This window comes from Myodes glareolus, chromosome 8, assembly GCF_982192425.1.
Source record: "Myodes glareolus chromosome 8, mMyoGla1.1, whole genome shotgun sequence".
In the NCBI taxonomy this organism is placed as follows: Eukaryota; Metazoa; Chordata; class Mammalia; order Rodentia; family Cricetidae; genus Myodes; species Myodes glareolus.
In genome coordinates this window covers 90,797,115-90,810,224 of record NC_142033.1, presented here as the reverse complement: position 1 = coordinate 90,810,224, position 13,110 = coordinate 90,797,115, and the positions used below count along the sequence as shown (strand labels likewise).

The following is a 13,110-nucleotide window of genomic DNA, read 5'->3' as shown; positions in this document are numbered from 1 at the left end:
AATTTTATCTTCAGCGAGTGTTTTATTGATTTAGATAAGTCTATAAAAACTTGGTACAAATAATCATAAAACTAAATGAGAAAATGTCTGTGAAATTATTTTATAAGCTATAAAATATTATAAAACATTACTGTAATGCTTTTATTACTGTCATCAGAATTTAACTGGACTATTTATAGGTTTCATGATTTTCAAAATACATTAGTTCATGAGAAAGACGAAGAAATTCTTCATGCCAACACCACGTTACATAAAAAGAAAAGAACAAACCTACTTGGGCTGCATCTAACAAGACCCAGCTTGACAGGGAATCTGGGGAATTGCCCTAAGTGTACTAAGCAGTAAAACTTTACTGCTCCTTGGGAGCTGGTGAAGTCAACAGCTGTAACCACACAGAGACTCATGAGCCCGTGTCCAGCACTGCAAGTCCCAGCCATAAATCAGGTGGCTCTGGTAGGAGATGTGGATGTGCAGCAGCCTCGCAGGGACTGAAGCAGTCTCCTTCCCGACCTCAGTCAGAGCAGAGTGCTACTGGGAACAAGAGGAGGAAGGAGGCTGCTCTGAGCAAATCCACAGACGACCACAGTGGAGTAGTTCAAAAGGAAGGACAATTGTTTTTATGGTGGTGGAGGAGACACAGGACACAGAGAAACAAGAAGTGAGTGACAATAGGCTTTGCATCTGAAATTATGCAAACTAGAAAACAACAGGAAGATGTAGTTAAAGGGCTTAAGATAAAAATAAAAATAACCTAGAATTCTAAACTCTCAGAGGATTCAAAATTCATGAAGAAATAGAAAAGTCTTTAAATACATCTAATAATAGAGTTCTGAATAATGGAACAAGAACGGACAGAACTGAACAGGGTGGGAGGACCTAAGTAGACAACGGATTTTAGTGCATCCTTCGTGAATCAGAGGATACAGAAACAGAAATTCTGGAAAATACTTGAAAAACACTATCACTGAAAAAAAAAATCACCAAATAGATATATTTATTTATTTATTTATTTATTTATTTGAAAATATTTAACATTTTTATTGCAAAGAAGAAAAATACCTGAAGTTAAAAATCAGCAGTTATCAATATGAAATCACAAATAATTACAGAAAAATAATATTTATGTAAAATATAATCACATCACCTAAACAACCATATACCAAGGTTTAAAATATTCAAAATCTGAAATAGCGTGATTTGGGCTGGTTCTTTAACACTTTACCTTGATATACAATCAAGAAATGTTATTGCTTAATTCATTCTTAATAGAGATATACTTATTAATAATATTTGATATTTGATTGTTATATCTCCAACAATGGTGCATAATTAATTAATTTTACAATAAATGTTTCATGATTATAATATTTATATCTGGACACAATGTTTCTAAATTTATAGGGACACTAGTACCGGATAAGTATTGAGTAAGCTTGGAAAGTAATTGTAGGATTTGAATCTGTAGAATAACTTGTTCAGTGTACAAAGACTGGTAAATTAAATTGGTGCGAGTTATACTAAGGAAATTTTGGAAGTGAACCCATTGCATGAATTTTCTGATGCCTTCTAATATTTGAGCATGTAGTAAAGGATTTGCCACATTCTAGACATCTGTAAGGTTTCTCACCAGTATGGATTCTGTGATGATTGTGAAGGGTTGAGATATTGGTAAAGGACTTGCCACATTCTAGACATATGTAAGGTTTCTCACCAGTATGGATTCTGTGATGACTGTGAAGGGTTGAGATATTGGTAAAGGACTTGCCACATTCTTGACATCTGTAAGGTTTCTCACCAGTATGGATTCTGTGCTGAGTGTGTAGGTGTGAGACAGTGGTAAAACACTTATCACATTCTTGACATCTGTAAGGTTTCTCACCAGTGTGGATCCTGTGGTGAGCTTTAAGATGTTCATGATGAGTAAAGGACTTGCCACATTCTTGACAAATGTTTCTCACCAGTATGAAATCTGTGATTTCACTCAAGTGTTGAGACCTGAGTAAAGGAATCCCCACATTCTTGATATCTATAAGGCTTGTCACCAAAATAGATTCTTTTGTGAGCATGAAGACTTGCATGATGGGGAAATGACTTATCACAGTTTTTATATTTATGTGCCTTCTCTTTGGAATTAATTTTCTTTTGACTACTGAGCCTTGAGTATCTGTTGAAGCTCTTTCCACATTCCTTATAGTTGTATTGTCTCTCTTCATTTGGATTGTTTATATAATGCTTCTTTTGTTTCTGGTCATACAATATTCCAGTTACCAACTTCAGGATTGAATCCTGTGAATTCTCCTGTGCAAATATGTCTTGTGTTTGATGGGAGTATAGAACTTGTTCATTGCCTTCTTTTTCTCTAATGTTCACATTTCAGGGCTCTTTGCTTTGTTCAAGATAACTGATCAGGTTTGGTTTTGACACTGAAATACCCACAGAGACCATATTACTGTAGGTCTCTAACATGACATCCCTGTACAAAGCCCTCTGAGCAAAGTCCAGGCAATCCCACTCATCTTGAGAGAAGTCTATTGACACATCCTTGAATGTCAAGATTTCCTCATTTGAAGAAAGAGAGGTGCCAATGAAAGAATTCCTCCAACAACATAAAAAGCAACATGGGAACACCAGAACCCAGTGGTCACACAACAGGAAGACTTGATCATCCTTTAATAATGTGGCAGGATACAAGATCAACTCCAAAAAATCAGTAGCCCTCCTTGTTCATTGCTATCTGTCTCCTTCATTCACATTCCAGGGCTTTTTGCTTTCTTCAAGGCAGTTGATCAGTTCTGATTTTGAAACTTTGAGACGCATGTATTAAAAGAGACAGAAGACCATTTGTGGGCATAATGGTGAAAAGGCATGAAATTATAATACACCACTGTAGTAATTAGGAAAGAAAGCATATAAAATTCCAAATTTAATTTCACATTGCCATCTACTAGTATTTTAAAGCATTGAAATATATTTTATTAATATTGTCAACCTTGCTTTCCTTGTAAAATTACTGCTCAATCTAAATTCAATTATGCAATGAAATATTAAGATATAGATCAAACTAAAATCTGTGAAGTGTCTGAATTTTAAAACATATTGTAAATGATTGAAGAATGCATACCATCCTCACCATAGGTGAATATATTGACAAAACGATCTTGACTAATACATTGTATTCTTCATGATGAATATCCACAGTTATTTTCAACTATACTTCAACTGGACCACTCAGACACAGATATAAATCATTCTTGACTGAAACAACTATGATGAACGTGGAATAATGAAGAAAATATAGGCTCAACCACAGAGACAAAATTGATGTAGTTCTCCAACATGTAGCCTCTGTATAGATGTTCTCTATGCAAAGTTCATGCCTTCCCAACTCTTTTGAGTAAAATCTATAGCATATTCTTGAATAGAAAATGTCATAAAAACAATATTATCAATTTTACCATGTGCCTAAGTACATCATAAAACCTCATCTGTTTTATATATATAAATATATATATGTTTTATATATATAAAACACACATATATAAATATATATTATAATATATTTTATATGTTATAATATAATTTATAATATATTATGAATTTATATATAAATGTATTTTTATAAATATAAAACATATATTTTTTATATTTATTTTTCATGATTGGTCATATGTAGTCCAGGTGGCTTCAGACACTTTGTAGAGGATGGTCTTGAACTTCTGATCTCCTGGCTTCTACCTCTCCTATGCTGGGATTACATATATACACAACCATGCCTGTTCCAAATGAGCTACATTCTTGACCCTACAGTTGTCAAATACTTTACCCAACAACAGTGGAACATGCATTCTTTTTGAGGACACATAGAACACGAACCAAGCTAAAGCATGTTCAGAGTAATAAAATATCCTACAGTACATTTCTAAGGTTGGAAATCATATGACTAGATTAGATCCTCTAACATCAGAGGAATTAGATATAAAAACAGAGAGATACCTAGGAAATCTCCAAATACTGACAAAAATATGTCAGCAAGTGAGATTTATCACTTGAGATCAAACCCTGAGGAACTGGAGAGATGGCTCAGCAATCAAGAGCACACACTGACTGCTCCAGTACCTATACCGCACAGCTGACAACTCCCTGCACCTCTGGCTCCAGGGGCTCCAACGCCCTCTTCTGGACCCTGTACCGCACTCGCATGTCCACATACCCCTCCCAAGATTAAAATAAAACAAATCTTCAAAGTCCACTAGAAATGGTTGTTAAATTTTAAAAAATAAAAATATGAATAAAAAGAAAAATAACAATGAAGAAAACACATGGCACTACCCCGAAGACGCGCACTCCAAAAGTCATCGGGGAAACGAAATGGACGATCCTATCCACGCGCTCCAGCGGCTAATGCTGAAAAGAGCGCCTATGTCAAGTCCTAGGAGGACGTGGAGCCACTGCTGCTCTCGCTGCGCTTCCACCACTAAACTGCACAGCCGCTTTAGAAAACCAGCTTTCTTCAGAGTAGCACAAGGCCCTGAAAATGTCCATTTCTAGGTTTCTCCCAACAGCAGTGGAAATATGTGTCCATATAAAGAGGTGATCATAAAGTACGGAGCATTTTTGGTGCTTTAGCTTAAACCTTGAAATAAACCAAATGTCCATCAACAAGAAAAGAATAGCAAAGGATCATGGTGTAGCTATAGAGGGGATGACTATAAGGTACCGTGAAGGGAAACTGACTTACATCTGACAGCAATACGGAAGGTTCTTATGGGTTAATGGTGACTGTGGAAACATCTAGACCCAAGAGTATTTACTCTATGGTCACATTTCTATGGAATTCTATAAAAAGCCAATCTAATCGACAACAAGAGAAATGAAAGCAGTTCTTATCCGCTTTGAGGATGGTGGGTCAACTACAAAGGACTTTGGGAGAATGTTTCGGTGTGATGGAAATATTTGTGGTAGCAACCATGGGAATGCATATATTAAACTCCCTGACAAGCGTTTTAAGTGGGCATGTTTTATTTATGCAGATTATACTTCAACAAACTTGATAATAAAACCATTTCCTCTCCAAAGTGAAGGGAGCAGATGCTGTGTGGAATAGAAGTTCATTGTAAATGAGCTCAGAGATGACAGGAGCCAGCAAAGCTGCTCAGACACCAACAGTAGACCTCCATCTCCTCCTCTCCTTTGCAGAATTGGTGGATTTCATTATTATATGCCCTTACATATATATATATATATATATATATATATATATATATATCACTGGACTTTGATTGTCTTTGAAATTCCATTGCCCTCCGTTACCTGCAGCCTTGCTGATCCCCTTCCTCCTAAATGGCCCCCTTCTGCTTTCATGTCATATACAGGAGAGGAAACAAGCCATTCCTATCTCTTCTCCACTGCCTCTCTGCCTCTCTTACTTGTCTATCATGTTCCTTCCTGCCTGTCTCCCTACTTTCATGTGTTTCCTCCTCTAGTCTTTGAGCATTCTATATTTAGGATATATATGTATATTTATAAAACACATACTATTTGATATTTGACATCTTTTAAAGCAATTAGCTATCATCATGCATTAAGTTATAATACTAAAATAACTTAGTGTTACTCAGCTATTAAATTATTAAACTAAATTATAAAAAATGACATTTGAAGAAAATATTACAAAGATTCTCAAAAACCACACATATACTTCTTGATTTTTAGAGAGACAGACAGACACAGATATACAGAGAGAGTCTGGGATTTTCAAAACCCAATGAGCCAAAAGATATTAGCTCCAATTTAGGTTATTCTCAAATTTACAGGCTCTATATGGACTGTAGGGTCATTCATGTAGATAAGCCATCGTCACCACCACCACACAGAAAAAGAGTCAGAGAGTATATGCTACACTACTGAGTATTACAAGCTGGATAATTTTTGATCAAATCTGATCTGTTACAATGATTACCCGTAAGTATTTTGGCACAGTCACGGCGCTGACGGGGCACCGAGAAGCACAGATGTCAGGGAAGTCGGTGTTCACTGTCACATCCGTGACTTGGTCATGGAAGAAAGGGGAACACTTGTTCTGAAGCAAAAGGAAAACACTGTCAAGGAAGACTCATGTCTGATGAGGTGGCCCGCGCCTGTTTATGCACTAAGTTTCACGGTAGGTAGGAAGGAGACAGCAAAGTAAAGGTGTCACAGTGACAGTGGTGGCAAGACCAGCTTAGGGCTAGCACTAGTGGCCTGGCCCTTCTTGGCACACACATAATTAGTGGAATGGGGGTGGGGGAGGGCAGGTAAACTCCTCGAAGTGCTAATTACCAGGAGAGGCTGTGTTACAGAGAAGAGCTGATAGTGTCAGTGCATTTAAAGAGCTGAAAGGGCTGGACAGGCTGTGATGAGACTGGAGAGGCTTTACAATCTCAGGACAACAGCCAGAGCCCTTCTCGAAACTAACCCAGTTTTTTGGGTTTTCTTTTTTTGATTTTTATTGAACTCTACATTTTTCTCTGCTCGCCTCCCTTCCTTTCCCCTTCCCTTCAACCCTCTCCCATGGTCCCCATGCTCCTAATTTACTCAGGAGATCTTGTCTTTTTCAACTTCCCATGTAGATTAGATCCATGTATGTCTCTTTTAGGGTCCTCATTGTTGTCTAGGTTCTCTGGGATTGTGGTTTGCAGGCTGGTTTTCTTTGCTTTATGTTTAAAAACCACTTATGAGTAATCACTTATGAGTGAGAACATGTGATAATTGTCTTTCTGGGTCTGGATTATCTCACTCAAAATGATATTTTCTAGCTCCATCCATTTTCCTGCAAAATTCAAGATGTCATTATTTTTTTTCTGCTGTGTAGGACTCCATTGTGTAAATATATCACATTTTCCTTATCCATTCTTCCATTGGAGGGCATTTAGGTTGTTTCCAGGTTCTGGCTATGACAAACAATGCTGCTATGAACATAGTTGAGCACATGTCCTTGTGGCACGATTGAGCATCCTTTGGATATATACCCAAAAGTGGAATTACTGGGTCTTGAGAAAGGTTGTTTCCTAATTTTCTAAGAAAATTGACATCCAAAGGGGCTGTACCAGTTTGTATTCCCACCAGCAATGCAGAAGTGTTCCCTTTACCCCACAACCTCTCCAGCATAAGTTGTCATCAGTGTTTTTGATTTTGGCCATTCTTACAGGTGTCAGATGGAATCTCAGAGTTGTTTTGATTTGCATTTCTCTGAGGACTAAGGATGTTGAACATTTCCTTAAGTGTCTTTCAGCCATTTTAGATTCCTCTGTTGAGAGTTCTCCGTTTATGTCTGTACTCAATTTTTTTTTAATTGGATTATTATTTTTTTTTTGATGACCAGTTTCTTGAGTTCTTTGTATATTCTGGAGATCAAACCTCTGTCTGATTTGGGGTTGGTGATGATCTTTTCCCATTCTGTAGGCTGTCGTTTTGTCTTATTGACTGTGTCCTTTGCTTTACAGAAGCTTTTCAGTTTCAGGAGGCCCCATTTATTAATCGTTTCTCTCAGTGTCTGTGCTGCTGGGGTTATATTTAGGAAGTGGTCTCCTGTGCCAATGCATTCAAGTGTACTTCCCACTTTCTCTTCTGTGAGGATCAGTGTGGCTGGCTTTATATTGAGGTCTTTGATCCATTTGGACTTGAGTTTTGTGCATGGTGATAGATATGGGTCTATTTTCATTCTCCTACATGTTGACATCCAGTTATGCCAGCAGCATTTGTTAAATGTGCTTTCTTTTTCCCATTTGATATTTTTTTTTGCTTTTTGTCAAAAATCAGGTGTTCAAAAGTGTGTGGAATAATATCCGGGTCTTCAATTTGGTTCCATTGGTGCTCTTGTCTGTTCTTATGCCAGTACCAGGCTGTTTTCAGTACTGTAGCTCTGTAGTAGAGTTTGAAGTCCGGGATTGTGATGCCTCCAGAAGTTCTTTTATTGTACAGGATTGTTTTGGTTATCCTGGTTTTTTGCTTTTCCATATGAAGTTGAGTACTGTTCTTTCGAGGTCTGTGAAAAATTTTGCTGGGATTTTGATGGGCATTGCATTGAATCTGATTGCTTTCGGTAAGATTGCCATTTTTACTATATTAATTCTGACTACCCGAGAGCATGGGAGGTCTTTCTACTTTCTGGTGTCTTCTTCAATTTCTTTTTTCAAAGATTTTAAGTTCTTGTCATACAAGTCTTTCACTTGTTTGGTTAGAGTTACGCCAAGATATTTTCTGCTATTTGTGGCTATTGTGAAGGGTGATGTTTTTCTGATTTCTTTCTCAGCCCACTTATCATCTGTGGTATACTTACTCTTTTTAGAACACAATATTGGGAGCATGGCACTTATGCTTCTCAAGAAAACCCTCATCGGGATGCCTTCTTGTAACAGAGAAGAGTTCCTTTACATTCCCAGCATTCTTGTGTAACCATTAAAAGGAATAAGAATGGAACATCTGGGATGGGGGAAGAAGGGAGGGCGGAAGAGGAAGAGAAGGGAAGAAGGGGAGAAGGAGGAAAACTTGAGGGAACGAGATAGACAAGATGGAGGAAGAACAGAGATAAGAGCAAGGAAGATATGCTTTGATTGAGGGAGCCAATACGGGGCTAGCAAGAAAACTGGCACTAGAGAAATTCCCAGGAATCCACAAGGATGACCCCAGTTCATAAGCAACTGAGGAGAGGGGGCCCAATATTGACTTGCCCTGTAGTCAGATTGATGAATATCTTAAATATCACTATAGAACCCTCATCCAGCAACTGATGGAAACAGAGGCAGAGACCTGCAGCAGAGCACTGGGCTGAGCTTCCAAAGTCTAGTCGAAGAGTGGGAGGAGTAAGAATATGAGCAAAGAGGTCAAGACCATGATGGGGCACCCACTGAAACAGTCTACCTGAGTTAATGGGAGCTCACCAACTCCATCTGGACAGGGAAGGAACCAACATAGCACCAAACTAGTTCTTCTGAATGTGAGTGACATTTGTGTGGCTGGGGTGGACTGCAGGGCCACTGGCAGTGGCACCAGGATTTATCCCTACTGCTTGTACTGTCTTTTTGGGAACCTATTCTCTTTGGATGGATACCTTGTTCAGTCTAGATATAGTAGGGAGGGCCTTGGACTGTTCCCTAAGCAATGTTCCTCTCTGAGAAGTGGATGAGGGGTGAGGTGCGTGTGGAGGGGGGTAGGTAGAGGGAATGGGAGGAGGGAAGGGAGTGGGAACTGGGATTGGTCTGTAAAATGAAAGAAGATAGTCTGTTTTCTTTAAAAATAAAATAAATTATAAAACAAGAATGGAGCATCTATCCTTAAGAATTTTCCTATAGCAGTATGCTAACTGACCTGTTCTACAGTGAAACTCAAAAAATGTTAGCATGTTGGCATCCGCCACTGACATGTTTACATGTGACGGCGTTCTATTTTAAACCATGATCTATGGTTTGTCTTTACAATTTTAAATCGTGAGCTACACCTTTCATGTCAAATTTTCCAAAGGCTTGCATAAGAAGTGTCTGAGAAGAAGTCTCATAAAGCTCTCTCTCGGGAGAGCTGTGCATGCAACTACCTGTTTACATATGCAGTAACTTGAATTATACATGAAAATGCCACATGGATGCCCAGAATCAGCTCTGTGTTAATTCAAGAAGTATATTAATTTTTGGATGTATTTAGTAGCAGATCATAAGAAAAATCTGTTCTTTAAAACTAGGTTCTTTTTTTTTTCTTAATTGCTGGTTGGAATCTACTATTTCAAGTAATCTACTCTTCCCATGAAAGAAAATTTGATATAAATATTAATTTCATAATACATTAAAAATGGGACACAAAGCTTTAAAAAATATCCTTAGATACTCCACATTTAGCTCTTTCAAAGAGCTAAACTGGAAGACTGCAGTTTCCCTGTCCTGGAGACTTAAATGAAAATACAATTTAAAAGATAAATGTCAGTTGCAGAAGTTATCACCTTTCTATCTGAAAGCTTGACTTCTATTGGATAATTCTATTCCAAGAGACCTTCTTGGGAAAGAGGTGACAGCCAACTCATTGCCTAATTGATTTAGGAACAGTGCCCAGGGAGACAGTCCAATTAAGTTTACAAGCTGGCAATTAGCAGGAAGCCCTCTAAATCCCTACACTGAGAGCCTGTTTACTTTAGGAAGAAGGCAAATGCGCTAGAGACAGGAAGACAAAACTGCTTTTTACAAAGCTGTTGTGAGGATGCCCACAAGGAAGAGAGAGGATGCTAGGTGCGCATGGACAGACAGTGTTCTCTTTGACAGCAGCTGAGCAATTTAAAGGGAGGGAGGCAGAGAAGGGAAAGAAAAGGTAGGAGAGAGAGAGGCTGTGTATGTTTTAAAAGCCATGGAAAACATCAAACATCCACTTTAATTAGTGCTGTAGATAGAGACATACAACTGTTAAAAAGTAGCTGGGCAAAATCTAACTGGATTGATTATCTTATAATAACAGAGATTCCAAACATTTTTGAACAATTTTACCAACATGAACCATCAACAACATTTCCACTACTAGAAGGAACACGGGCATCCATCCTTTCATGCGCTCTATGCCTCAGGTTAATCAGGCCATTTTCTCCAGACAGATCTTACGTTCAGTTTGGAGGCAAACAGAGCAAGCAGCTGCAGCTCAACAAACATCGCGATGTCTCTAAAATATAACTCTGCACCCACAGCAAATCCTGCAAGGTTTTCAAATGCATTTTCCTATTTTTCCCAAGTACATAATGTATGTTAATTTAAAAAATGTTTTTGTAAACCTAAGTCCTTCAAAGAATGTTATACAAAACCATGGAAAGCAGTTCTTGTTCTTTCAATACATACATGCTAATATAAAACTTAGAATGGTATTTCACTTTAAGGTTCCCCAGTCTAACCTTAAAAAGCTATGTTATTTTTAAAAGCTATATATATTAAAACCTTAAAAGCTATATTACTTTATTATAATATATAGACACTAAGAAAGCTCTTTAGATATTTAATCTAAAATGAAAAAAACAAACAAAAACAAAACCCACAAAGTTACACAAATATCTTTAGCAAATTTTAATTAAGTATCTGACTTAATTTCTTTCTAAACATTTGCTCTGCACAATTTCAAATGGACAGCAACAGATATGAAAAATCTAAAAGAATTTTTGTAGAAAAGTGTTACATTCTATAACACAGTTTTTCATGATGATTTCAATTAATTTTTAAAATCTGATCTACCTATCTTAGGGAATATTTTAGACAATTATTTCAGAAAAATTAGAAGTGAAATTTCAGATTTTAAAATATATTTATTATATATATTTGTGCGTAAGCACACGTGCTTACTTGAGTTTAGGGGTACCAAGTGTATGCAGTGCTTGGGAAGACCAGAAGATGGCATCCGCTCCCCTGAAACTGGAGCACAGGTGGTTGTGAGCTACCACATAGGTACTGGGAACTAACCCAGGTCCTCTGAAAACAGTAAACACTCTTAACCCTTAAGTTATTCCTCCAGCTCTGAAAATTCAAACTTTTAATCCATCGATATGGACAATTAACACAATTTCCAAAGTCTCCATTTTATTCAATATTCCTTTGCTAGTTAGAAAAGCAGCCACAAGCATTTTCAAGGAGCCTATAGGTAATCCCTGAAAAGTAGAGATATTATGGGATGACAAGCAGAAAACCTACCATCTGAAGACCAGTCTGATGCCTAGCTATGTCACCAACATAAACAAGGTACTTACCAGTCAAGTTGACTTACCAAGCTTAAACAACAGCACTCCCACAGGTCCTCTGTTGAACCTGAGGAAGAGGAGATCATAGATTTCTCTTCTTTCAGGCTTTTGGGAAACAAGAGGAGGAGCTATCCACTGCATTTGAATAAGACTGCTTGAAACATCAAAGAATTTGTTGAATTGCAGAGTCTCCCTGGGTAGGCGATCTTCAGCCAAGAGCTGGATGTTAATAGGGGCTAGAGCAATGTCAAAAATTTGCAGCTCCCCTTGGCTGCTGCCAACTAGCAGGATGGCACCACTTGGGTGGCAGCTTACTAATGAAGGCAAGAGTTCCGCCTGGGCCAAAAGGGTTGCTCCACGGTGAGCTTCATAGAGAATTACCGAAGAGTCTTCACAGCCCACGACCAGTTTGTCTTCAGTAGGATTCCTGCAACAGCTGATGGCCTTCGATCTTAATGGTATTCTGGTGACTGACACGCAGTGGAGTTTGTTCCGGACATATTCATAGATACAGCTGTCAGCCATGGGCTCCTTGTCTACACCAGTGGAGCACTCCACCGTCAACACCTGAGAAGGCTGTTGGGCGCCAAAGCTAACATCCAGAGGATTCCATTCCGTGCGAACAGAACTCAGAACCTGCAAGAAATGTGTTAAGTATATTAAGAAAGACCTTGGTCTTGCTTCAGCTGTCATGCACAGGGCGGCTTTTTAATCCAGAACCCACTAAAGACCAACAACTGCAGCTTAGACACCAGCAACAGCAGTAAGCAGGGGGTACACAGGGCACATAAATATTTCCGCACAGCATCAGTGACTGAAATTAAAATTTAAGTCTTAAATGGATCTGAAAATCAGTTAAAGTTGCATATGTCTCATATAAAAACTAGCAAAGTGGAATTTTATTAATATAGTCAGACTAGCAGAATATATTTAGAAGTTAGAAAAATTTTGGGGGGACTTTAAAGGATTAGGTAATAATCTCCTTTCCACACACCACCCTTAACATTTTTGAAATTATTAATAAATCATTGCCTGTGTAGACAAAGGAAAAAAGCCTTCACGCTAAATCGAGTCTTACAAAATTATTTTGCTCTCATAAAAACAAATAATATGACACACTGCTATATAAACAAGTTCTCAATAGAAAGAAATAATGTAACATGCTAGTTTTAGATGAAATAAGAAACTAAAAATTAATAAATGATACATGTTAAAACTTGTGAAAAACAATTTAAAAGCATCTTTAGTGTAGAAAAGAAAAATTTATTTGACCTGCCCACAGAAACACCAAAGCAGGAATAAAGAAAACAGACTATTTGCTTATTCATATGAAAATAGGGGGCAGTAAAGAATGGGGTTAAATACTTTGCCCAAAAAGT

The 13,110-nt window shown here is 37.8% G+C and overlaps 2 protein-coding genes across 8 annotated transcripts in view; both read right to left on the bottom strand.

Annotated features, from left to right (window-relative positions):
- Positions 1 to 13,110, bottom strand: part of Wdpcp (WD repeat containing planar cell polarity effector) — a 284,986-nt gene that overhangs the window by 113,300 nt on the left and 158,576 nt on the right. For all 7 annotated transcript variants that reach the window (XM_085692260.2, XM_085692256.2, XM_085692258.2 and 4 more), the window contains one exon: positions 11,758 to 12,367. In XM_085692260.2, coding sequence (XP_085548386.2) covers positions 11,758 to 12,367 — 610 coding nt within the window. The remainder of the gene's footprint in view (positions 1 to 11,757; positions 12,368 to 13,110) is intronic.
- On the bottom strand, positions 1,346 to 4,200 carry LOC148121213 (uncharacterized). The gene is given in 4 exon segments (XM_087909469.1): positions 1,346 to 1,950; positions 1,952 to 2,359; positions 3,012 to 3,019; positions 4,123 to 4,200. Coding segments are annotated over 4 exon segments (927 nt in total). The 3' UTR covers positions 1,346 to 1,517.